The following is a 27310-nucleotide window of genomic DNA, read 5'->3' on the forward strand; positions in this document are numbered from 1 at the left end:
CATTTGTTTGAACTTGAGCAGATAGGATGTGTCTATACACTTCAGAATTCATTATGCTACTACCATCAGCAGTTCTATCATCAATGAAGATAAGTGAGCCAGTACCTTCAGCAGCCATATATGCCCAGGCCATAACACCCCACCACCTTGTTTCACAGATGATGTGGTATGCTTTGGGGGGGGGGAGACTATGTATAAACGCAGCTGTAATTTATACATGAAACCAAAATGTATTAAAAAACCCTTTAATAAAATCTGACAATGTGCACTTTAACCACATGTGATTTTCTTTATTACAAATCTCAAATTGTGGAGTACAGAGGCAAATGAATAAATGATGGGTCTTTGTCCCAAACATTATGGAGGGCACTATGGGTTTAAATACTCGTTTCTTTGTAAACTTTTGTTCCATCATTCCATGAACCGAAAGGAGAATCCATTGCAATATCAAAGTTGGCATCTTTTATGAAGTGGACGCACTGTGCTAAAAGGTTCTTTTTACAGAAAGGTAATAGATGATATTGTTTTATAATAATGGTAGAAGGTGCCTGCTTCCTCAGTGAATTACATACTATAGTCCACCAGGAGACCACCTGAAATAGGTTACAGGCTGCGACCTTAACAATAAAAATAAAATAAAAACTGAAGATTTTGCAGGTTTATGAGCAGCTTCCCTTAACAGCCTTTACATCACTAACGACTGAATCTAAAGGTTTCTTGCAACCAACTTGTTAATACTGCAAAAAATTGTTACAATGATCAGTCCATCACCCAACAGAAAAGGATTCCATCGCTGCTCAGTCTCTACTCCAGGACGGTACGACATTGTGTATTCACAGCCTCATCACCAGTAGAAATAGAAGCCAAAGCACAGAGTGATAGGTTTATCCATTTTGTTGGCAGTTCTGTAACAGCTCGAAGAGATGCAATTATTTCTGGGTTACTTCCAATCAGTTTATATTACACCACGGTGTTTCATTCAGGTCACAATCCAGTAAGATGTTGATGATGGTGCAGTGCACCTCTGCGATTGTCAGCTCTGTTCTGGACCCAACATTGTACTTCAAGTTCTTTAATCCACCTTCTTTGTCAACCTTAAACTGTTCCTGTTAAGAGGGGTGGGAGGTGGGTGGAAATAGACACGAATCAATAATTTTAGCCCATCAAGTCTTTGGAGAAAAATAATCCTATTCTCCATTAATTTTCACTAAACTAATCACCCATATTCCCAACAACTCTCCCCAGATTCCACCACTCAATTGACCAACTAACTCAGACACCTTTGAGATGTGGAAGAAAACTGAGGCACTCAGAGAAAACCCATAGTCATAGGGAGAATGTATAAGGTCCATTCAGAAAAATACCAAGAGGTTAGGATTGAACCCTGCTTGCTGGAACAGTGAACCAGGAGATTCTATAAGCAGGATGTGTCTGAGCCTTTGGATCAACGAGTCTAACTAGTTCCCATTATTTTACTGAAGTCATAATAAATCCAACCCACATAATCATTACTGTCTTCTGCTGCTTCAAACAATAGCAGAACCGCCTGGACGTGCTTTCAATTGCTCAATGACTACATAATCCCTCAACCAAAAGTATTCATTCCTTTGAAGGATTGCTAAATACGATCCAAATTGGTTTCAGCAGCACTCTGGTCAGGTGATTATTTATTAGACCAGACTGAGCATATCTCTGGTATTCATCTGTGGAGGACATCATAACAACATTCTGACTCAAGCTCAAGTGTTTGGTAATGGTCAGTGGTCATAAGATTTTGTTTCCTCCTCTTAGTCCAATTTACTTGCCCTTTACAGTTGTGGTTTGCCATAGGGACAACAATGGCAAATTACCTTTTAGTCTGCACCGTTTAGCATCATTCATTCAAGAAGTCAACTTTTGTGGTTTCTTTTAAAGATAGGAATTCATCAGGAAATGTTAATAATCGGCATTTTTTTCTTGTTGGGATCCTTGGGATCAAATTGGAAACAAGCAGCAACATTTTCTCAAATGGCAGCTTATTGATTTGAACTGTATGTTAGTCTCCTCACAGTCAGAGAAAACAGAAAACACAGTAGTTATCTCTAACACATCTCTGTCATTATTAGCTTTCGGTGAGGGATAGCCACAAGCTGGTTCCCTGATCTATCAACCAGAAGGAACTGAGAGAGAAGTAAAAATGCAACAAAAGCATGAACTATGAGCAATCCATAGCTTTATGATGTTCTTTGTTTAAATTTCAGCAAATAAATTACATTCTCACTGAAAAAACTAATACACCTGGATTGACACACACTGAAACAAAGCTATCCCACTCTTTGATATTAACTTTGTACAGTTCCCTTGGAATTAACTGTCAAGTCAGATATCCCAGACCTTCAGCTATTAATGATCATGCCATTTTCCTTTTCATACTATAGTTCTACTTCCTAATGATGGCTACATACTTCCTGTAATTGAAGTTGATAATACTGTATGCCGTAAATGCCCAGTGTGGTCAAACAGCAGTGATGAATGCAATTACCTACTTAGCCACCTACCCACATAGAAGGAAAAACAAAGTAAAGAATAAAATTTGTGAAAAATGAATTAAATGCTGGAAACATTTCTGTGGAGAATCAGAGCTAACACAGGGCTGCCAACTCTCACGCATTGAGCGTGAGAATCACACATTTCGCCAAATTCTCACGCTGATCACAAATTTCTCACGCTTTGTCGTGAAAAATTCTGTGATCAACGAAAAATTCAAAACTCATATCAACTGCATGGGCCTCGGGTGTTGGAGAGCCGGGGCTGAGGGAGGGATGGAAGCAGAAGCAGCCTCAGGGCGCAGATGCGGACGGGGAGCCGGGGCTGGTGAGTGTTTGCGGGGCTGATGAGTCGCTTGTTGCAGCTCTGGCCATGGAGCAGCCTCAGTGCAAGAGTCCCGGGCCGTCGGAGGCGTCCGAAGCGTTGCAACGCTGCCGTGAGAGTCTCCGTGCTGAATTCGCCCAGGTGATCGGCATGGATCAGGCTGCAGCTCGGTGCATCCTGGAGGACAATCAGTGGCTGCTGGAAGTAAGTACCAAGCACTGGGTAGAAACAGTGGAAGATAGCGGCCTTCAAATGTGGGTGTTTGGAGAAAGCATCCTGCTTGCCTGCTAGATTTTCACTTACTGTAACTGCAGGAAAAATGTTCCCAAGGTTGGAACACCCCCCTCCCACTGCCTCGCCTGGTACCCCCAAGGCCAGTGATCAGTGATCGCTCAGCCTCCCCACTTTCAAAAACGCTCCGTGGCCCCTGGTTCAGACAGAGAGCACTGCCAGATGTGAGCGGGGAACTGAGGCCAGTTGTCCGTGATGTCTGGATCCCAATGCTCAGTGCTTCGTATTTCGGAGTTGGCTAATATTATTGATTTGTAATTAGCCTGATTTGTAATTAGTTGACAAAACCTTATGTTTTTTAATCTACTGTTTATCTGGCTCTACGGTGGAATGTAATTAAGGATGTAATTTAGCCTAACCTTATTCATAGCTAATCCAATTTAAAGCATAAATATTGCATTCAAGAGTAAGTTAAAAGACTCGCTACAGTATACACCAGATTGCACAATTTCAAGCTGAAAAATGCAAAAGCTCCATACCAATGGGAGGGAGGACACCCCCCACCCACTAACCTCCCGCCCACCCCCCTCCCCCCTCGGTGTCTACGCTCCCTCAGGCTTGGTCTCTCGCAATTTCTCACTCCTAAATCTCACCCAATGTTGGGAGACCTGGCTAACATTTCAGGCATGACGATTCATTTGAAACAACTACCTTTATTTGTTGCAAAACATCATCTATTTCAACCTTCACTGACTACTTCCAGCATTTTTCTATATTTACTGACAAATGCTTTCCCATTCAAATCAAGACTACTGATGAGAACTGGTTTTTTCCTTCTCAGGCCTGATCAAAAACGTCACCTATTCATGTCCTCCGGAGATGCTGCCTGACCCTCTGAATTACTCCAGCACTTAGTGTTTTTTTTTTCTCCAGTACTGATAACAGCACCATATTTCTAAATTAAAAAGAAACAGAAAATGCAGGAAATGCTCAGCAGGTGAGGCAGGATCTGTGGAGAAAAAAGAGTTAAAGGTTCAGGTTGGTCACATAATATGATGTGTTGCGACTGCTTCGGCTTTATAGCACTGATTGGAACTCAACTACTTCCTTTTTGCACCTCTTGCAACAATGGAAATATATTTCTTTACCTGCTTCTGTCCTGACACTCTTTTCTGGTCTCGGCGCCTCCACGCTGGATCATGGAAATGTTTGAAGGTATTATAACCGGTTTGAATTCCAGTAGGACGGTAAAGCTACAAATTCAAAATAAAATATATTTTCCATTTTTAAAGATGAACAAAAATATTTACATGCTGAAAATCTGCAATAAAAACATAAAATGTTGGAAACACACAACAGGTCAGGTCATGGGAGATGACAGTTAACATTTCAAGTCAAAGCCCCTTTGAATTCTGGTGAGGGGGTGTCTTCAACCTGAAATGGTAACTGCTTCCCTTTCCAAAGTGCAGCAAGTTCTTGCCATCCATTTCAATGTTCAGGATAGGACATAAGATATGCTCCTCAAACAGATCTGAACCATCGCATTAATCTTTCAAGGGAGAGTTGGGATAACATGGTAAGTTGACAAATCAGAAGTTCTATATACTACAATAATTCCTCCAGTTTAGTTTAAGGAAACATAGAACAAGATCAAATTCCATTCAACGGTAGAAGAATATGCTTTGCAATTTGTGTACGATACAATATAACTTTATTTATCCCAGGAGGGAAATTGATCTGCCAACAGTCATAAAACACAAAATACACGAAACATGAAATTAAAATTACGAGTGGAAAGGCTTGTGAAAATTGGGGAGGAGGGGGGAATCAGCCTCAGTCTACCCCACAACAGAAGGGGGGGGGGGGGGGGGGGGGAGTTGTAAAGTTTGATAGCCACAGGGAATAGGTTTTCCTGTGGATTCTGTCCATCATCTTGGTGGAACCAGTCTGTTGCTGAAGGTACTCCTCAGGTTGACCATCGTATCATGGAGGGGGTGAGCTGTGTTGTCCAGGATACTCCGCAGTTTGAGGAGCATCCTCCCCGCCAAGACCACCTCCCATGAATCCAACTCTGCCCCAGAACAGAGCTAGCCTTCCTGATGTGTTTGTCTAACATAGAGTATAGAACAGCACAGGAACAGACCCTTCGGCCCACGATATCCATGGCCACCATGATGCCAAATTAAACTAATCTTCTTTGCCTGCATGTGGTCCATATCCCTTCATTCTCTGTATAGCGATGTGTCTATCTTAAATGCCATTATCATACCTGCCTCAATTACCTCTCCTTGCAGTGCGTTCCAGGCACCCACCACGCTATGTTAAAAAATCTCCTTTAAACTTTGCCCTTCTCACCTTGATGTCCCTCTAGTCATTGACATTTCCACACCGGGAGAAAATTCCTGACTTTCTACCCTATCTATCCCTCTCGTAATTTTATATACTTTTATCAGGTCTCCCCTCGACCTCCAATATTCCAGAAAAAACAATCCAAGTACAATTAGAATGAGTTGTATAGGTTGAATCCTGTAAGGATTTTGATAACTATGTAAGCTATGGGCAAGAAATCCTTCAAAATGTAACAATTAATGATTGCACTCTTTTTGCAATTACAGAAAACTATGGTAAAATTTAAAAAAAAACATTAAACATTCCCTCCCTCATGCAGCTCTGCTAAGTTCTTGGCAAATACATGTCTCAATATTTATGGCAAAAGTATTGATAGTGTGTAAGCAGTACAATTTGTACAGGACAAACATGGTGCTAAACACACATTATACAAAATACCACAAATACTGAAAATAAAATCAAAACTATTCACCAAATTAGGCAGCAAGGGTTCAGAGAGAAACAGAATTAATGTTACAGGCTGATGACTTTTCATCAGAACTGTGGGAGGGGGGTGGGGCTGGAATGTTTGAAGTAAAACAAGGTTTTTACAACAGAAAGGGAGAAAGGATGGAGAGACCAGAAAGGAAGATTTTGGTAGGAATGGGGGCAAGGGAAGGTTAAATCAACAATAGAGATGGAGACACAAGGCATTGCAGATGCTGGTTTACAGAAAAAGACACAAAATGTTAGAGTAACTCACTGCTTAAAATAATAGCTAACTACAAGCTGTGGAGTATCACTTGTGGGCTGCAAGATGGTACTTTACGAAACAGTCTATCTATGCCCTGAAACATTACCTTTGTTTCCCTCTCTACAGATGCTTTCTGACGAGGTGATTATTTTGTGAATTTCCTCCACTGTTACAATGCAATGGGGTGAGGCTGCTGAATATAAACTGTCATCTGACCCCAGAATCCAACTTCAAGAAAGTTGTAAAAGATTCTATCTTGAAATTTCACTTTCTGCATTTAATTCTTACATGAAAATTTTAACTAAAATATTGATACCAAAAAGGATCAAAATTCCAATCTTATTAGCAAATGTCAGAAACAAACAAGTATGAATAAAATATCCAGACTGAAGAAAGTGCTAAACAGTGATCTAATGATACTTACTTAAATGTCAAAATGAAAATTTGAAACCAGTTTAGTTATCACTTTAAGCAGGACAGCCTGGTGCTTCAGATAGGTTGTGCTGATTTATTCAGCAGTTTACCAGAAATGAACCAAAACTATGCAAATCTTTGAAGAATTTATCGCACAAGTCGCATTCAGCACATATTTTGTGCTCGTTTAAACACTGGTTTGGAAGCTGGCCCTGCTCATAAAGCTGGTTCAGATTTATCACTCTGGTAATTTCCATTACTTGTTCCCATTTTCAGCACTACAAGGCGGCTTTTAAAATTAACTATTTTTAGGCACGAATGGACACATTTAACAACGTTTTAGTGTTCTTAGGTTAGAGATACAGCAGGGAAAGAGGCCCTTGGGCCCACCGAACCCTCGCCGACCAACAATCACCCGTTCATACTAGTTCCATGTTAGCTCACTTCCTCCATATTAGGGACAATTTTACAGAGGCCTACTAACTGTCGCGTCTTTGGGATGTGGGAGGAAACCGGAGCACCTGAAGGAAACCCGTGCAGTCCCAGGAAGAACCTGAAAACTCCACACAGGCAGCACCCGAGGTCAGAATAGAACCCGGATCTCAGGCATTTTGAGGCAGCAGCTCTACCAGCTGCGGCACTATGCTATCAAAGAGCGCTTAACTCAGAAATAATATGAATAATTTAAAATTAAGGTATTCACATCATCTTGTATAATCTCATTTTCAGGGATATTAATTGAAGAATTTGTAAGATGCTACTTCGTTGAACTGTATTGTGATAGATTATGTTTGTTGAAATGTCTTCCAATGGCAAGACACTGAGCAGAGTAGACCTATCTTTACCAGAGATTATAAGGGGAAGGGGGTCTCAAACAAATGCATAAAGTTATAAAATGAATTCACAGGATAGATTCTGAGCAGCTACGACTATGGGTGATCGTAGCTTCAGGATAAAGAGTCAGCCATTTCGGAGTGAGGAGACATTTTTCATTCAGGACGTTGAATCTTTGAATTCTTTAGATCAAAGTCCAGTGGATGCTCAGATGTCGTGCATTCCATAAATATGTGATTACAAAGAGAATAAGGGGGAAGTGGAGCTAAGGGAGAAAGTTCTGGGACTGTTCTATTGAATGGCAGAATAGGCACAAAAGATATTATGGATTAATCTTACTCCTGCTTTTATGTTCCTCTCTGAAAGTGTCAATATCATAATAAAAGGAGAAAAGCTGATTTTGAAGGAACACAAAGTACAAATACAATGTTCCTTATTATTTGCTGCCACATCAGTTACCCAAGCACAATGGGACTATTTTATGAAATAGTTCATGTCAGCAATTCTCAAGTGCTAATTCAGCTACACCCTAACTTACTGAATGAGATCACTAAGCTACTCAGGTATGTCAGAGTCACAGCTGAGAAGTTACAGAAAACTGATCAATCCATTTCACAACAGAATTCCAGTTGCGTGATGCTCATCCTGAGCACGTTATGTATCCCGTAAAAATTCATGTGCAGTTATGCAAAATTATTACCTGCAGTCCTGCTGCTGTTATTCTACGATAAAATTCGTCATCCTCCCGGCCCCATCCCCAAAACCGATTTGACATTCCATTGCACTAGAAAACAAAATGGAAATATGTTGTGTTTGAAGAAACAGAACATTTAGCATAAACGACAAACTAGAGCACATCCCCAATAAAATACCACTCCATTCTTTACTTTGTTTTTTTTTATTTAAATTAGAAACTGTACAGAACCAGTTATCAAAGTAATTTGGAATTATTTTAAATTAAATGTTCACTTTTTTTTAACATAAACTGTGTTTCAGCTATGTCTATGATGCCTTATTAATGTCTATTCCCTCGCTAATATTCCTGCAACTTATACTATCTCACATGCCCAAGAACTCTCCCTGATTTGCCTGCCAGACACCTCCTCCAATAATAATTTACCATAGCCAATTAACTAGCCGGTGGTTAAGACGAGAACTGATAGAAGTATATAACATTTTGAGAGGTATAGATGAGGTACAGTCAGAATCTCTTTTCATAGAATGGAAATGTCAAAAGACAATAGTGTATAGCTTAAGGTGAGAGGGGCTCACCTTAATGCTGAAAGATGTTGAAAGGAGATGCGTGGGCAAGTTTTTTTAAATCGACAAAGTGGTAGGAACACTTTGGAGGCAGATACGACAGTGGCATTTAAGAGGCTTTTAGATAGGCACATGGATATGCATGGAATGGAGGGATATAGATCATATGCAGGCAGATGAGATTAGTTTATCTTGGCATCATGTTCAGTACGGACATTGTGGGCTGAACAGCCTGTTTCTGTGCTACAGGAGGAAGCCAGAGCATCTAGGGAAAAGCCGTATGGTTAAATGGAGAACATATACATTCCACACAAACAGCACTGGATCCAACTAGAATCGCCACATTTGTGTGTCAATTGTACTATTTTGTCACTTTGCCCAATTTTATGTTTGATGACATGCTACAGAGCTGCCAACTCTCATGCATTGAGCGTGAGACTCACGCATTTGGCCCAATTCTCATGCTGTTTTCACAGAATTTCTCAGACTCTGTCAAAACTAATATCAACTGCTTGTGTGCGCGTCTTGACAAGACAGCAGCATTCTTATTCTCTGTTATTCTCACTTGACCGAACCGTCACACACCTCCAAACCATGTCCCCATGCAAATTTACATTGAAAGACATGGACCAGGCAGTGAATGAGTATCACCCAGCGCAGCAAGAAAGGCCATGTCCTGCTTCCGGCGGCAGTCGGAATTTAAGGATTTGCAGGAAGCAGCTGACATGAGCGAGGCCGGCGAGCGGCAGGAGAGAGGTACATGGGTCGCGGAACGGGGTGGGGGGGGTTGCAGCCCCTCCCTACTTTTTTGGCTAGACATGTTTCGATATCACCGGCTTTGGACGAGGCGCTGCTGTGGTCTGAGCAACCTGGTCGTGGGTGTTGGAGAGCCGGGCGGAGGGAGGGATGGAAGCAGAAGCAGCGGAAGATGCTGACGGGAAGCCGGGGCTGGCGAGTGTTTGCCGGGCTGGCGAGTCGCTCGCTGCAGCTCCGGCCATGGAGCAGCCTCAGTGCAAGAGTCCCGGGCCGTAGCTTCTTCTGCAGCTCCTTAAGGACTGAATTAAGGAACTGGAGCTGCAGCTGGATGACCTCGGGATTATCTGGGGGAGTGAGAGTGTCATGAATAGGAGTTCCACCAAGGTGGTCACACCTAAGGAGCAGGCAAGAAGATGGGTGACTGCCAGGAAAGGGGGTAGGCAGAAATTGCAGTAATCTCCTGGGGCCTTTCCCCTCCACAACAGGTATGTTCCTTTGAATGCCGTTGTGGGGGAAGGACCCATCCCACAGAGGCTGTGCGATGTGTTTCACTTTGAGAGTTCAAATGCAAGGAGAAAATAGACAATTAATGGCATGATCCTCAAGAGCATTGATGCACAGGGGGATCTTGGGGTCCAAGTCCATAGCTCCCTGAAAGTGACAACACATGTAGAATGTGGTAAAGAAGGTATATGGTCTGCTTACCTTTATGCTAGGGAGATTGGGCATAAGAGTTAGGATGAATGATGCTGTTGTATGGGACCTTGGTTAGGCCACATTTGGAATTTTGCATGCCATTCTGATCGCCCCATTACAGGAAGCATGTGAAGGGTACAGGAAGCATGCGAAGGGTGCAATTACCAGAATGTTGCCTCGATTATTGTGTATTAGCTACGGAGAGGTGGATAAGAGATGTTCCAGCAGAGATATTGTGGGTTAAAAGGCCTGTTCTAGTGCTGCACTGTTCTATGTCTATATTCTATATTCAGCCTTAATTTCTATGCACCACAGTTAAAGTGGCAATAAACATTAAACACCATGATGGCATTACTAATTTAACTACTTTATCTCATCCCCTTCATGTAGTATTGTTACTTACCAGTTCAAAGTGCTGCTTGGTGAGGAGAAGGATCCCTCCCACGTAACTCTTGTAATGATAAAGAGGATGAAGTTCTGGAGATGCCACGTGAAAAGGTCCTTTTCCTGGATACCCATAGTCCAGCTCTTCATTCTGCGGTAGCAAGTCCACATCATGCATTGCAAGGTAGTCTGTATCATTCCCACTCTCCAAGAAACCAACGTTTATCAAAGAGGCACGATTAAATCTGGGCACAAAATTTTGAACATGAAGACACATACAGGATTCCAATATGAAAAATAGGATCCTTTGGTTTGTTCCAATTCTTAGTTTTCATTATTATAAAAACAAAACAAATGGAGTGCATTTCCTAAAATGCCAGAAACCACTCTGTTCAATGCAATGGTTAGTAAATTAGATTCATAAGTAGTTCATAAGTGATAGGTGCAGAATTAGACCATTTGGCCTATCGTCTACTCTGCCATTTAATCATGGCTGATCTATCTTTCGCTCTTTACCCCATTCTCCTGCCTTCTCCCCATAACCCCCGACACCTGGACTAATCAATAATCTATCTATGTCTGCGTTAAAAATATAAATTGACGGCCTCCACAGACTGCTGTGGCAATTAATTCCACAGATTCATCACCCTCTGACTAAAGAAATTACCTCTCATTTCCTTCCTAAATGAACGTCCTTTAATTCTGTGGCTAGAATCTCCCACTAGTGGAAATATCTTCTCCACATCCACTCTATCCAGGCTTTTCATTATTTGGCAAATTTCAATGAGGTACCCCCTCATCCTTATAAACTCCAGTGAGTAGAGGCCCAGAGCTATCAAATGCTCATCATTCCTGGGATTATTCTCGTAAACCTCCTCTGGACCTCCTCCAGCACCAGCATATCCTTCCTCAGATATGGGGCACACAATTGCTCACAATACTCCAAATGCAGTCTGACTAGCACCTCATAAAGCCTCAATGTTATATCTCAGTTCTCAGGCTGGGATGTATTTTGAGGGATAATTAATTAAACAATTAGCCATGGAGCATAGTTAAAAGGATGCAGAGTACAGCCAAAATACGAAGTTTGTAATCTTACCCCGCAGGGAGATATAATCTTTGGGATGATGGGTTTGAGAGTCCCCATGGACCTCTCCCTTCTTGTCCATGCCCTGGTGAATGCTGCGGCAAATATTGATCATTTCTTCCTTGCCGATAATTGGAGGTCAGTTTAATCTGCCCAGTGCTTTGTGCATTGATACATTTGTACAAATGGGTAATTTCCCAAATTATCTCAAAGATGCCCACTGCACTACAATAACTTGATTAGTTCTGTGGCTCATTGTGGCATGCGGTTTTCAGCACTAAAGTGGAATGCGTTTAGGGACCTCAGATTTTGTAGTGCATTCATCTACTATTTATACATCACGTGTAATTAAATAAATCTGAAATCAATTATACTATTTAAACTTTCTCATTGATGGCATGTGCAGGCACTTCAACGTTCTCAGCCTCGTTTTTTAATTCCTCAAAGACATCCGCCACCCATAGCTGAAAGATTTACTAGGAATCCGAGGGGAAACTCTTTCACTCAAAGGGTAGTGGGAATAGGGAATGATCAGTTGGGAGGAGGGTGGAGGCAGGTACAATAACAACATTTCAACATTATTTGGATAGGTACATGGATAGGAAAGGTCTTGAGCAAATGGGACTAGCTTCGATAGTTTAATTTAGAGATACAGCATGCAAACAGGCCCTTCAGCTTACCAAGTTGGTGCTGACCAGCCATCACCCGTATACCAGATCTATCCTATTCACTAGGGACTATTTACAGAAGCCAATTAACCTACAAACCTGCACATCTTTGGAATATGGGAGGAAACCTAAGCCAGCGGAGAAAACCCACACAATCACAGGGAGAACATTCAAACTCCTTGCAGACAGCACATGTAGTCAGGATCAAACCATGGTGCTGTAAGGCAGCAACTCTACCGCAGTGTCACTGTGCCGCCCCTTAGATGGGGCATCTTGGTCAGAGCCTGTTTTTGTGCTGCATAACTTTATAATTTATTTTCAATGTGTTGTTGTCTGAGTCCATGTGCCCATGATGCTGCTGCAAGCAAGATTATTATACCTTTTCCACACCGTACCTATGCATAAGGCAATAAACTTAATTTGACCCCAATCTCTCTTCGGTCTTGTGCACGACTTCAGTATTCTTGAGGTATGTGTTCCTCCAATTGTCTTTCTGAGCATGTCGAACTAAAACCACCCCACCAACAGCAGACATAATTTTAACCGTTGGCGTTACAAATTCTGTAGTTCCTTCCCTAAAACCTAATTTTATCTCTTTCCTTATCTAATACTGTGGTGAATACCTCTCCTGACACAATTTCTTCTTATGAGGGCGTTGTTACATTTTATCAAATAATGTTCCTCTGAAGCACCCTCGTTTACGTTGTCATTGTCTGTTGCAATTACATAGTCTTTTCCCAAAGCACTGGAGAACGGAATCCTCTTGAAGCTCCGATTTCTTTTTTGACTAGCCACCTGGTGCTGATCTTGGCATGTCCCTCTACATTCCCAGGCTTCCCTGACGTTGAATTCTATGGCGATCCTTATTTTAAGCCACAGTAGGTACAATTAAATGGAGCATGAAAATGACTGTGGACATTTTCTTTGAGGATATGGGATGAATTAAATGCAGTTATTCTAAAATCAGCCAAATTATGTGGGTTGAAAATTACACAAATAAGGGCTAATATCAGGTCAACATACACGTATAAACCATGCATTCCTCCCCGGAGTTATCACATTTGTTTGGAAAAGTTTTACATTTGTTTGGAAAAGTTAGACCATAAGACATCGTAAGAGCAGAAATAGGCCTGTCAGCCCATCGAGTCTACTCCGTCATTTAATCATAGCTGATTTTGACGGGCCAAATGGTCTACTTCTGCTATAATGTGAACTTATTCTGCTTTTGGCCTATTTGATCATGTGCATTAAGGCACCCAAAACCTCATCCTTAATAATGGACTGTAAAATTTTGCCCACCACAAAAAACGAATTAACTGGCCCATAAATTTTTTTTTTACCTCACCCCCTTCTTAAACAGTGGGGTCACATTTATAATTTTCCAGTCCTCTGGAACCATTCCCGATTCAAATGATTCTTGAAAGATCACGACTAATGTCTCCACAATCTCTACAGCTGCCTCTTTCAGAACGCTTGGGTGTAATCCATCAAATCCAAGTGACTAATCCACCTTTACACCAGTCACGTTGCCAAACATCTTCTCCACTGTAATAGAGACTGCAGTCTCTTCTGCCCCCTTACTCTTTTGAATTTCTGACTACTGTCTTCCACTGTGAAGACGAACGCAAAAAAAACTATTCTGTTAATCCATCATTTCTTTGTTCCACATTACTACTTCGCCAATGAAATTTTCTAGGGATCCAATGTCCACTCTTGCCTCCCTTTTATTCCCTAGATATCTGGAAAAAAAATTAATATCCTATTTTATATTATTGGCCAGTTTCATCTTTTCTCCCCTTATAGTTTTTTTTGCTGCCTTTTGTTTTTTTAAATACTTCCCAATCCTCCAGATTCTCACTGATCTTTGCCATGTTATATGCATTTCCTTTTGCTTTTATGCTATCTTTGACTTCGGCCACAAAGGCCCCGTTCTCCCCTTGATATGAGTTTTCCTCTTTATAATGAAAAGATTCTGCGTCTACCAAATTATTCCCAGAAACTCCAGCCATTGCGGCTCCATCGTCATTCTTGCTAAGGTCCACTTCCAATCAACTTCATTCAGCTCCTCTTTCATGCCTCTAGTTAACGACAGTAATACGATTTCAGCCTCTCCCTCTCAAGCTGCAGGTTGAATTCTATCATATTATGATTACTGTTGCTGAGCGGTTCCTTCACCTTAGCGGGCTAGACCACAAGCTGCTCCAAGAAGCCAACTCGTAGGCATTCCACAAATTAAATACCAGCACTAACATCATGATAATCATAATGATTATCATAATGATATCATAATAATCATAATATCATAACTCCAGATACCTTTCTTTTCCTCCTGCTACTTTGTTTTCCTGTTGGCCACGTATTTTTAATTCATATCACTCACCCCGCCCTGCTACTTCATGTAAAACAGTTTGTAACTGTATAGGCTTAAACAAAAGTTCTGGGTTTCAGTAGACCTGCGTAAAGATTAAATTTAGCTTTTTTTTTTAAATAATGGGCAAGGGAAGCACAGAAACACTCAATTCAAGATATCGAAAAAGAAATCACCATAATATTACTGATATCAGAAAATAACATAAAAGCAGTTTGAAACATAATATTGAAATATTCCCAGTCATATTAGGTAGCTCTGATTAAAAACAAGCAGTTTGTTTTGACTTTCCTTAAATATTATATATGGTATTATTAGGTACTATACAAGTTTGATTCTTACTACGTGATAAGAAAACCTACAGCAAGATTGTGTATGTATTATACCTTTTAAAGCCCAGTACCTGTAGTGATCAACTTGGTTGATTACAAGGATCTTGTGTCTTATTTTCTTCTTCTTTAAAAATGCATGCATGTGTGGGACAAAATTCAAAAGTTCTTCAAAACGTTCCCTGAAAGGAACAATGATTGCTATTTTGTGAGGGCCCCAGGTAGGATCATCAGTCTCCTCCCGACAGGACTTATGCACTGAACCATCATCATTGCTGCTTTGGCTGCTGGTTACTCTGCAATTATATTGCAGCCACATTAGAGAGAAGAATCCGAAGACTATAAATGTACAAAACAGTTTAAAGATGGAACAGCTTCGAGGCAACATCCTTAGTAGCAGGCCTGACCTGAAAAAGACCAAAGCACAGATATCTTATTTTCTGAAGAGCTTACCTGTCTAACAATACCAGACCTTAGTTAGAACAATCAAGCATCAAACAAATCCCTGTCATTCAGAGAATATTTACCTTCAAAATTAATAATTTCCAGAGCAACAAAAACAAAAACACTGCGCCTTTGGTCACCTGCCATCCTAAATACAAAAACCATTCCAAGCAGTCTTTTCTTCAGGATATTAAAAAACCCATAGAACTGTTTCTAAATTTAGATCTTCCTGTCAAATAACCTTTCTTCCCCTAAAATTATTATTAGGCAGTTCAAATCTTGAAATCGATGGTCATTAAAAATAAATTTTCAGTAAATATTTTGTGATTTTTTTTTTAAATTAAGTGAACTGGCTTTGATGATTTTGTGACAAGAAGTCGCAAATGTCCAAAGAATGTCTTAGAATGAAATAAAGGCATGCATACTAGCTACTGCTGTAAATATTGGTCTCAATAGCATTGGCACACACACCAAACATTATTACATTGCGCTGCTTACAAATATGATCATTACAATAAGCATTTGAGAATTCATAGATTATGCATTTAAGGTGAATACAGTGGATGTTCAACAGTTTAGATGTGTTACTCTTCAGTACATTCATAAACCAGCATGTGGGAAATAACTAATAAACTGGCTTGCACATTTAGCATATTTCAATAGTCATGCACACTGCAAATAATATCCATATTATAAAAATAAACAAATACAAACACAAACACATAGGCATACAGCAGAAAAGAAACATAAAACACTTACAAATCTGACTGCTCTGGGGAGTGACCAACCAGAGCAGGAACCCTGCCAGACAAAACAAAATAATTGGGGTATAGATCAATTGAATCAAATCGCTATCTCAAATTACCCTGATTACACTCTAACACAGATCATGTTCAGGACCAGCTTAAGAGGAGTTTGAAAAGAGTATTACATTTTTAAACACACCTGGACTGTCTGTGATGCTGTAAGGAAGCAACTCTACCGTTGCGCCACTGTGCTTCCCAAAACGTTTAGAAGAATGAGGGGGGACCTCATTAAAATGTACAGAGTAGTGAAAGGTTTGGATAGAGTAGATGTGGAATGTTTCCACTAGTGGGAGAGTCTAGCACTAGAAGTCATAGCCTCAGAATTAAAGGACGTTCTTTTAGGAAGGAGATGAGGAGGAATTGCTTTAGTCAGAGGGTGGTGAACCTGTGGAATTCTTTGCGACAGAAGGCTGTGGAGGTCAAGTCATTGGATATATTTAAGGCAGAAATAGATAAATTCTTGATTAGTATGGGTGTGAGAGGTTATGGGGAGGGCAGGAGAATGGGGTTAAGAGGGAGATAGATCAGCCATGATTGAATGGCGGAGTACACTTGATGGGGGCTGAATGGCCTAATCCTGCCCCTCCTCTCTTCCAGCTTTCTCCCTCCCACACAATCAGTCTGAAGAATGGTCCCAACCTGAAATGTCACCTATCCATATCCTATCTGGAGAAAAGGAATAGGTGACGTTTCGGGTCAAGACCCTTCTTCAGACTGAAGAATTATGACTGAAAACATCACCCATTCCTTCTCTAAAGAGATGCTGCCTGTCCCACTGAGTTATTCCAGCATTTATCTTTGGTGTAAACCAGCATCTGCAGTTCCTTCCTACACACTCTCTACAGCATCATGCATTCCAGTGTATTGGAATTGTCATACCAGGCCACGAGGCAACCAGTGTTCAAGAAGGAACTGCAGATGCTGGAAAATCGAATGTAGACAAAAGTGCTGGAGAAACTCGGCGGGTGCAGCAGCATCTATGGAGCGAAGGAAATAGGCAATGTTTCGGGCCGACACCAGCATCAGTCTGAAGAAGGGTTTCGGCCCGAAACGTTGCCTATTTCCTTCACTCCATAGATGCTGCCGCACCCGCTGAGTTTCTCCAGTACTTTTGTCTACCCATGAGGCAACCAGTCAGGATACTTTCAGCAGTACATCTGTGAATGTTTATGGGAGATATAGCAAATCACTTTAAACTTCTAAGAAAGTAGTAGCACTGGCATGCCTTCTTTGTGATTGCATCTATGTGCTGGAACCAGAATTTAATCACTGTGCCACCACTGCAGGCCGCACATGAAAAAAATGGTTGACTTCATGTTCTTTCAGCAAAGAGGAGAGCGTATATCCAATTTTAAAAGCAATAGCAGCACGTTGTCGATTCCTAATGAAGTACAGTCTGCACCAGATATGCATGTGAAATATGGAAGGCAGCTGTTCAGCGTATAGTTTTAGTCAGAAATCCAATTATAATGCATAAAATGTCTCTTGGCTTCTTTCTTATTTGCCGAAGGATTTCTATTAATGCAGATGTTCCTCCTTATTTCATTGTGTAATATTGTGATATAAAGGCAGGGTCTCTGCATTACACTGCAAAAAATATTTGCTATCCAGGTAAATCATACTATACTGGAGTACATCAGGGAGTGTAAACCGAAAAAATAAACCATGTGCAGAATATGTTACACTGCAGAGGAAGTGTAGATAAAAAAGTGTAAGGGCCTCAACGAGGTAGATTGGAAGGTCAGGAATTGACCCAGTATAAGAAATTCATTGTTAGTTAAATCATCTTAGTGGTCTCCACAATAAATTGTAGTGCTGAATTATTTTTCAACTAAGGTGCAGAAAGGTACAGCATTATTGCAGTAATTATACATAGTTCTTTTTAAAACACACACTATTGAAAGATACACAATGAAATTCACATTTTCTCCTTTTTAACATGATGCCTTTATCTCAGTTTACCTGTTATCTTCCTTGGTGAAATAGAGAACGGGTTTTCGTCTGGACGAGTACATCATCTTCTTTCACTGCTTAGCTCTCAATTAATCCGTCTCCAGCATTGTACATAGTCTCTTGACAAACGATGTGGCGGATATGTAGACAAACCGACTGTTTTCAACAGTCCTGTCAAAGATGACATACATTCGGAGTCCACAGTAGCCTTGTTAAAGGTAAGACGTTACTTTGAAACATGTACTGTCGCTGGAAATGACTTTCTCACAGATCCTTGTCAATAGAGATCCAGCAGCGGAGTTCTTCAGAGCATTGCCAATTTGGAGAGGCAACCAAAAATCCTGCAGCGATCAATGACTTCAATGCTTCAGATATCCTGAGACCCAGTGAGGAGATACCTACAACCCCAACTCCTGCAGGGAGTGGATGCTTGCAGACCCAGCGGAACTCGCCGCCTCTCCTTCCCACAATAGGACAAGAAGTTCTTCCAGACCCCACAGCGCCCGGAGACAGACCGCGGGATCTCTCACAACCCCTCTCCCGAAACCGCGGGCAGGGTCCCGGTTTGTCTCTTCGATTACGGGGCCGGGCAGCTCACCGCCATTCCCGGACCCGGCTCCTCCTCTCTCCCCCCTCCCCAGGCCCACGTCTCTGGCGGCGGATGAGAGGGCTCCGACCCCCCGGGGCAGGTCCGAATGGGGATCCAAATCGTGTTGAGTGCCCGGGCGGGAGGGCCGAGGCCTGGGGCCAGGAGTTCCGAAGCGGGCGGGCGGGCGGGCAGGGGGCTGGGGCTGGGGTACGAGGCCGAGTCCCGGGCCGCCGGCAGATGCGAGGATCCGGCCCCGGAGCCGCGATGGGGAAAGTTCCTACACGCTGGCGACTGGTGCCACCTCTTTCACCATCCGGTGGGGAAACTCCCGTCGGCGACACAAACGTTCCGCCAGAAAAAAAACGCTCTGCAGGTTCGTATATTTTTATGTACGGAGATACAAACATACATTTACTCTTTTGTGTTATCTTCAGCAAATGACCATAACATTTTCAAATAGAGATCTATAAAATAGGAAGGAACTCCAGATGTTGGTTTATACTGCAATTAGACATAAAATGCTGGAGTGGGTCAGGCAGCATCTCTGGAGAAAAGGAATAGGTGACGATTCGGGTCGGAACCCTTCTTCAGACCCTTCGTGTATTAACAACGTTACAAAATTTTGAGATTTAAAAATTCAAAAGTCTGCAATTTATCCCATCAGATAAAGCATAAAAATAAGTTTAATTTGACACCTAATTCACTTTCATTTCTTCAGTATTAAAAAAGTTATGGCCATTTTCATACTAGGAAATTGGCATCTTGTTCCCTATTGATTTTCCATTGACTTCACACAAACATTGTGATCAAGCAGTCAAATGGCCATAACATTTATTAAAAATTAGGAGAACTGAAAGAAATTTTCAGTTATTATAGATTGAAGCATTCTGAAACAAATATTAAACAATCTTACTTGGATGACCTGAAATTAAAGCATATAATTAGTTAGTTACCCAATTGTAGCTAATTCCAAAATTCAATTACTAGATCTACAATAATACAATACAATACAATACCGCTTATTTGTCATTTGAACCTCACATGAAGTTCAAATGAAAGTACACAAAATTGCTGGAGAAACTCAGCGGGTGCAGCAGCATCTATGGAGCGAAGGAAATAGGCGACGTTTCGGGCCGAAACCCTTCTTCAGACTGATGGGGGGAAAGAAGGAAGGAAAAGGGGAGGAGGAGGAGGAGCCCGAGGGCGGGCGGATGGGAGGGTGGGAGGAGACACCTAGAGGGTTAAGGAAGGGGAGGAGACAGCAAGGGCTAGCAAAATTGGGAGAATTCAATGTTAATGCCATCCGGACGCAAGGTCCCCAGACGGAATATGAGGTGCTGTTCCTCCAATTTCCACTGTTGCTCACTCTGGCAATGGAGGAGACCCAGGACAGAGAGGTCGGATTGGGAATGGGAGGGGGAGTTGAAGTGCTGAGCCACCGGGAGGTCAGGTAGGTTATTGCGGACTAAGCGTAGGTTGGGCGATCGTTTCGCCGAACACCTCCGCTCAGTCCGCAATAACCTACCTGAACTCCCGGTGGCTCAGCACTTCAACTCCCCCTCCCATTCCCAATCCGACCTCTCTGTCCTGGGTCTCCTCCATTGCCAGAGTGAGCAACAGCGGAAATTGGAGGAACAGCACCTCATATTCCGTCTGGGGACCTTGCGTCCGGATGGCATTAACATTGAATTCTCCCAATTTTGCTAGCCCTTGCTGTCTCCTCCCCTTCCTTAACCCTCTAGCTGTCTCCTCCCACCCTCCCATCCGCCCGCCCTCGGGCTCCTCCTCCTCCCCTTTTCCTTCCTTCTTCCCCCCCCATCAGTCTGAAGAAGGGTTTCGGCCCGAAACGTCGCCTATTTCCTTCGCTCCATAGATGCTGCTGCACCCGCTGAGTTTCTCCAGCAATTTTGTGTACCTTCGATCTTCCAGCATCTGCAGTTCTTTCTTGAAGTTCAAATGAAATTTGGTTTCTGCAATCATACAAGAAAAGAACCAAGACACCAACACAATTTACACAAACATCCATCACAGTGAATCTCCTCCTCACTGTGATGGAAGGCAAGGTCTTGTCTCTCCTCTGCTCTCCATTCCTCTCCCAAAGTCTAAGTCAAAGCCCCCGGCGGGCGCTAGCAAGTCCCACGGCCACTTAAAGCCGCACCGGGCGATGTAAGGCCCTGCTCCGGGTCTTGATGCTGGAGCCCCCGGCGGGCGCTAGCAAGTCCCGCGGCTGTCTACGCCGCGCCGGACGATGTAAGGCCCCGCTCCAGGTCACCTTCAACCTCGCAATTCGGGCGAGAGAAGTCGCCGTTGCCGGTGCCCCGCAAAGCGGTCTCCCACCGGGGACCCGCGAGCTCCTGGTGTCACCATCCACCGGAGTCGGGTCGCAGCAGCGCGCCACCGCAGCTCTCCACGCTCTGAAGCCGGCCAGCTCCACGATGGTAGGTCCGCTGCTCTGCCGGCTCCGTGACTTGAGCTGTTGTTCTGGTTGGAGGCCGCTCCACGGCACTAGGCCCCAACAGCAACGGAGACCCGACAGGGAAAAGGTCGGGTCCCCGTACAGGGAAGAGATCTAAAAGTTTCCCCCACACATACACAGTCAAAAACCCACCACAAACTATACCCTCAACAGGACAATAAAATAAAAAAAGACAGATGGACTGCAGAGGCCGCTGCGACGTCGGTCGCGCTGCCCACCCATTCAAGATCACCCATAAGATCTAAGCATCTATCCATTTCTTAAGAAAAGATTAACATTTTTAAATAGCCTAAGTGTCCAAAGAACATTCACACAAAAATTCACAATAGAACATGATTTTTAAATCTCATTGATATTAATTTATAGGCCAACTGGAAGGAGTTTAGTGTTCAATTGCTGTAAATTAATGGCCATTTAAATCAGCTTGCGAGTGGGTTTTTCTGGAACGCGATGGTTTGGAACGTTGCCATTGCGGTGGATTTGAAGCCCATGTCGACATGAAAGATACTGCGGGTTTGAATGGGCCACCAAGTCACGTACTCGCAACTTAAAATTTTGAATAAAGGGATCTTAAGAAGCACTTTTTAATGTAAAAATAAACAACCTACCTTGCCTTGTCCCCTACATAAGATCCGTCCCGTTGTCAGCGTTCACGGCTTTAGAGGATGATTTTTAATCTACTATAACAATTAAATAACCCAATTTAGTTTAAAAATAGCTGCAGCGAACGAATGTCGCAGCGATTTTTCGTCAGCAACTAAGCAGGCTGAACTACATCGATTTCAATAGCCTAGAGAAAATCGCGTTTTAAACCCGCCCCCCTCTCAAAGGCGCCAAAGTCGCGCACACGGGCAGCGACAGAACTGCAGCGCCGCTGAAGGTAAGTTTTGCAACATACGTGTGTACGAATGTTGATTTATACCCACATTATTTGAATGTACTAATTCATGCCATTAGTATAGTAGTACTACTGCAGCTCTCATTCACTACACTACATCATCGTACAATTATAGCCTTGATGATATGGTCGTGAAAAGCTCTGGCACATCAACAGCTGCATGTATACAACTGGATACAAAGCTTGGAAAAGCTTCACTTGTGTTGAATAGTATAGAGGTATAGAATCCAAAACATCAACGTATTAAAGCATTTTGGCGGATGCAAGAACGGCAACCAAGTTTTTGTGAACTTATTTATTCCAGAAATAACTCCTTGGTTTACAGGTCCACACAAACACGTCTGACCACAACGGTGGTCAGCTACACAACTGTGGTGCGAAAGCGAAACCGCTAAAAAACAGCAGCCCCTCCCAAGTCAAGTGACCGTGGCTTCCGAACGCCGGGTTCGACGCCTGCGTGCGCCAGCAGGTGCCGCTACATGCCCTCCCCCCCCCAGAATCCGCGGTACGGAAACGCACGGGTAACCAGACGGTTCGACCGAACGCGTAGTCCGAGGTCGCGGGGCCGCGTAGTCCGTTTCCCGGCCCTTACCCTAACCCTAACGCAGTCTTAGCCCCCTCGAAAGCCATCTCAGCCTCCTTGGACCAAACCAGGTCCTTAGGCTTGCCTGCTAGACACTGGAACAACGGCCGCATGATGGCAGCTGCTGACGGGACGAATCGGTGGTAGAAATTGACCATTCCGATGAATTCTTGCAGGCCCTTAACGGATAGTGACCTTGGGAAGCGACGGATTGCGTCGGCCTTCTCAGGCAGCGGTTGCGTGCCACGGCAGGTAATGCTGTGACCTAAAAAGGAGACGGAGCGCAATCCGAACTGGCACTTCGCAGGGTTGATCACCAACCCGTGCCTACGCAGCCGTTCGAAGAGCAGGCGGAGGTGTCTAATGTGTTCAGCCTACGAGCTGCTGGCCTTGGTTATCATCGAGATAGATGAATATGAATGGCAAACCAGAAGCAGCGTTCTTCAGGCCAAAAGGCATTCTTAGCCATTCGAAAGCCGAAAAGGGTGATGATGGCTGTCTTGGGGACGTCGTCGGGATGGACCGGAATCCGATTATACCCGCGGACAAGGTCGACCTTCGAGAAGAAGGAGGCTCCCTCCAAATGAGCCGAGAAATCTTGGATGTTCGGGACTGGGTACCGATCTGCCGTGGATACGGCGTTGAGACGCCTGTAATCACTGCAAGGTCTACAACCCCCGGACGCTTTGGGCACCATGTGCAGCGGGGAAGCCCAAGGGCTAACCGACCGCCGGACATTCCCCATGTCCTCCGTAAGCTGGAACTCGTCTCGTGCGATGTGCAGTTTATCGGGCGGGAGGCGGCGCACGCGGGCGTGAACCGGTGGGCCCTTGGTGGGAATGTGGTGGACCACGCCATGACGGGGCATGGCCCCGTCAAACCGGGGCGTGAGCAACCCTGAGAATTCAGTGAGAAGGGCTGTGAAAGGTTGCGGGATCCCAGCTACCTCGTCGAGTTGCTGTTGGGGTGTGAACGGGTTGCGCGGCTTGGCAGGGCACAGGTCCGACACTGGAACCATTCGCCCGCCTCGCACATCGACTAGCATGGAGAACGCGCGCAAGAAATTGGCCCCCAATATCGGCTGGGCGACGTCAGCAACGGTGAAGTTCCATCTATATAGGTGGGGGTTAGGATTTAAGTCCAAGGTCCGCGTACCGTAAGTGCGAATGTCGCTCCAGTTGATGGCCGAGAGGATGGGTCCTACCTTACCGACACGGGTATCTCGGGCAGTCGGTGGCAGGATGCTGGCTATGGCACAAGAGTCGACCAGGAAACGGTGGCCGGAGTGGCTATCACGGACGTAGAGGCGTTCGTTTGGGCCGATCGTGTTCGCCTCTATGGGCGATCGGCCAAGGCATTTCCCTGAAACAAACAGGGGCTTCGGCATCTTCGGGCTTCCACGCCGTAGCGGAGATGGTAGTAGCACCAACGTCGTTGGCTATACACCTCCGGCAGCGGCGATGCTTCTTCAGCGCTGGGCTGGTCCTGCTCTTCCTCCCGATGTCGTCTCGGTTGCACCCACGCCGTGGCGGTGGAGCGGGTGAAAGCACAAACGTCCCGTCGTCTGTGGGTCCACAACTCATCAGCTCTCTCTGCGAGGTGCTGGGAGTCGCTGAAATCAGCCCCGGCGAAGCATCAGACGGACTTCGTCTGGCATCTGCTCTAAGAACGTCTGTTCGAAGAGCAGACATGGGCGGTGCCCGTCCACCAGGGCCAGCATCTTTGCCATGATGGTGGATGGCCGCTGGTCGCCGACACTGTCCATGTGCAGGATCTTCGCCACCCTGTCTCTACGGCTGAGACCGAAGGTATGCAGCAGCAGGGCCTTCAAACCTTCGTATTTTGCGATCGTCAGCGGGTCTCTGATGTACGGCTACAGCCTCGAGGCACAGTCCTGTGGCAGAGCTCCTACCACATGAAAGTACATCGTGTCATCTGCAATAATGCGGTGCAGATGGAACAGTGCCTCAACATGGGCGAACCACACCCGAGGTTGGTCTGGCCAAAATGAAGGTAATTTGAAGCCCGGTGAGCCCTGCCTCGTGCTGGCCTCTTCTGCGGGAACGTAGTCCTCCTGCATGACCTTCTTTGTCTAACGATGGCTAGACAGGTCGGGGTCACCAATTTGGCAGATGTAACAACGGCAACCAAGTTTTTGTGAACTTATTTATTCCAGAAATAACTCTTTGGTTTACAGGTCCTCACAAACACGTCTGACCACAACGATGGTCAGCTACACAACTGTGGCGCGAAAGCGAAACCGCACGAAAACAGCAGCCCCTCCCGAGTCACGTGACCACGGCTTCCAAACGCCAGGTTCGATACCTGCGTGCGCCAGCAGGCACCGCTACAGCATCATCAAAGATCTAACTGGATACATATATAGGACAAAAATGTAGGTGGAGACTTTATTTAACTTTGAAAAATGACATGTGCTTGCACTTCACATGAAGGAACAGTTCCTTGAAGGGTCCCAACCTGAAACGTCCTGTGTCAATTTCCCTCACAGATGCCGCCTGACCTGCTGAGTTCATCCAGCAGTTTGTCAAATGCCTAACTTTGCCTTTGTCAGCTTAATCTCCATTTCACCCACTTTGGATATTTCTCTGTGAATTGTCTACTTGTTATTGAATGTGCAGACATTTCCAGCATCTGCATTCTCATGTCTCAATGTGTCTGTGTTGTACATTTAAGTAAATCAGGAGTTGAGGATATCAATACAATTATATGTTTGATCACATATAGATATAGCATGTTAATTATAGAGGAAATTGTATTCAACAGTGAAGAAGACATTTTTGGTAATTCTGGTTTAGCAAACTGACATCACCGCAGTGGGAGTAACTTTAACTGTGGTTACAATAGAATAAGATCAACCCACCAAAGGCTTGACCATACAAGTGCATATGCATAATATGGATTACGTCATGTAGCCAAATCCTTATGTCTGCGCATTCAATAACAACAACTAGACAAATCACAGAAAAATATCCAAAGTGGGTGACATGGAGATCAAGCTGACAAAGGCAAAGCTAGGATTTGACAAGTTTTTGCATGGTAGGCTGGTCTGGAAGGTTCGAAGGGGGTGAGATTAGAGTAGGTAGGGGAAGAGAACAGTCAATCTAGTTGCTGTCTCACCAGCAGTTAGAGATGATAAGGTTTAGAGAGGATATATGGCCTTCCTGGGGAGTCCAAGAGGAGGTGGAACGTTGGAGATGGGAGAAGGGGTCACCACTGGTCGGTGAGGACTCCTTCCCATAGAAGAAAGCATGGAGGTGGAGGCGACGGAAGAAAACCTCTAAGTCATGGCGAATGCGTAACTCGTTGATGTGTGGGCAGTGGAAAACTAAGTTAAGGCCTCTTTTGAGGACTGGCCATTCTGTATCGGAAAGGGGGAGGTCACAGGGATGGTGAAAACACAACAGGGATAATCACAGGAGGTGATGAAATCAAAGAGTCCCGGAGCTAATGACTTGGCCTCATCTGTGGGGTCATGGTCGAGGGGTGGATATGAGGAAGTGTCCGAGATCTGGCGTCTGATCTCAGCACGGTAGAGGTCAGCCCGCCACATTCCCTTGTCGGTGTGTTTGATGTCAAAATCGGGATTCTTGCAAAGTGAACGGGCTTGAAATTAGGAGGGGGTGAGATTAGAGTAGGTAATGGAGTGGAACAGTCAAGACGATTGATGTCACCAGCAGTTAGAGATAAAAAGGTTCATAGATGGCTGTCAAGGGGTGTCCACAGTGAAGCTGGTCTGGTTGTAATGGATAATTTCAAAGGGCAGAAGAAAAACTAGAAAGGCTCAGAATGAAGCCAGCTTCCCTCCCCGTTCATTATCGTTATGTTTGCATAATAGATATGCAAACACACGGTAATCAAGGAAATGTGGTGCACACAATAGGCCATTGTTGGCCTTGGGATATGTGACAAAGAGCACACTGACAGGAACTCAACTGCATGACAGTAAAACTAGTAGGATGACCAGGGTGGGGGGAGGGATGGAGAGAGAGGGGATGCAAGGGTTACTTGAAGTTAGAGAAATCAATATTCACACCGCCAGGTTGTAAGCTGCCCAAGCGAAATACAAGATGCTTTTCCTCTAATTTACTTTTGGCCTCACTCTGACAATGGAGAAGGCCCAGAATAGAAAGGCCTGTGCGGGAATGCGAAGGGGAGGTAAAGTGTTTGGCAACCGGGAAATTCTGACCTGCTGAATTACTCCAGCACTCTGTGTCCGTGGAATGGAGATGCTGTATAGGTTGAGGAGTTTTTGCTTACTTTAACTGTTCCTTTAGTTCCTCTGTGTGTTTACGGTGTGAGTTTCAGAATTTACAGATAATCTTTTTAATCCTCAGTTCAGTTTAACTTATGTCACATGTACGAGGTACAGTGAAAAGCTTTTCTCATTTTAACAGTTTTTCTAACCTTGCACCAATTAATACCAAGTAATGTAACTAATGCAAATTACCAGTTGCTCCATTAATTATACACCATTTAAATCATTTAATAGAACACAATAATCAAATATTATGTTTTGGAGCTCTGGCCAATTTCACTTGCAAGAACATGTTTTGCTATACAATGGGTTTGGTGGAAACCAAA

General features: G+C 43.9%; 1 protein-coding gene across 1 annotated transcript; it reads right to left on the minus strand.

Moving 5' to 3' along the window:
• Positions 1-252: 252 nt before the first annotated feature.
• b4galt7 (beta-1,4-galactosyltransferase 7) lies at positions 253-19047 on the minus strand. Its single transcript, XM_033029685.1, has 6 exons — positions 18172-19047; positions 15034-15366; positions 10527-10752; positions 8112-8195; positions 4230-4334; positions 253-1106 (listed from the first exon to the last, which is right to left on the minus strand). Exons 1-6 carry the CDS (start codon positions 18225-18227, stop codon positions 951-953), a joined length of 960 nt encoding a protein of 319 aa, XP_032885576.1. The 5' UTR covers positions 18228-19047; the 3' UTR covers positions 253-950.
• Positions 19048-27310: the final 8263 nt, after the last annotated feature.

This window comes from Amblyraja radiata, chromosome 11 (genome assembly GCF_010909765.2).
Source record: "Amblyraja radiata isolate CabotCenter1 chromosome 11, sAmbRad1.1.pri, whole genome shotgun sequence".
Classification (NCBI taxonomy): Eukaryota; Metazoa; Chordata; class Chondrichthyes; order Rajiformes; family Rajidae; genus Amblyraja; species Amblyraja radiata.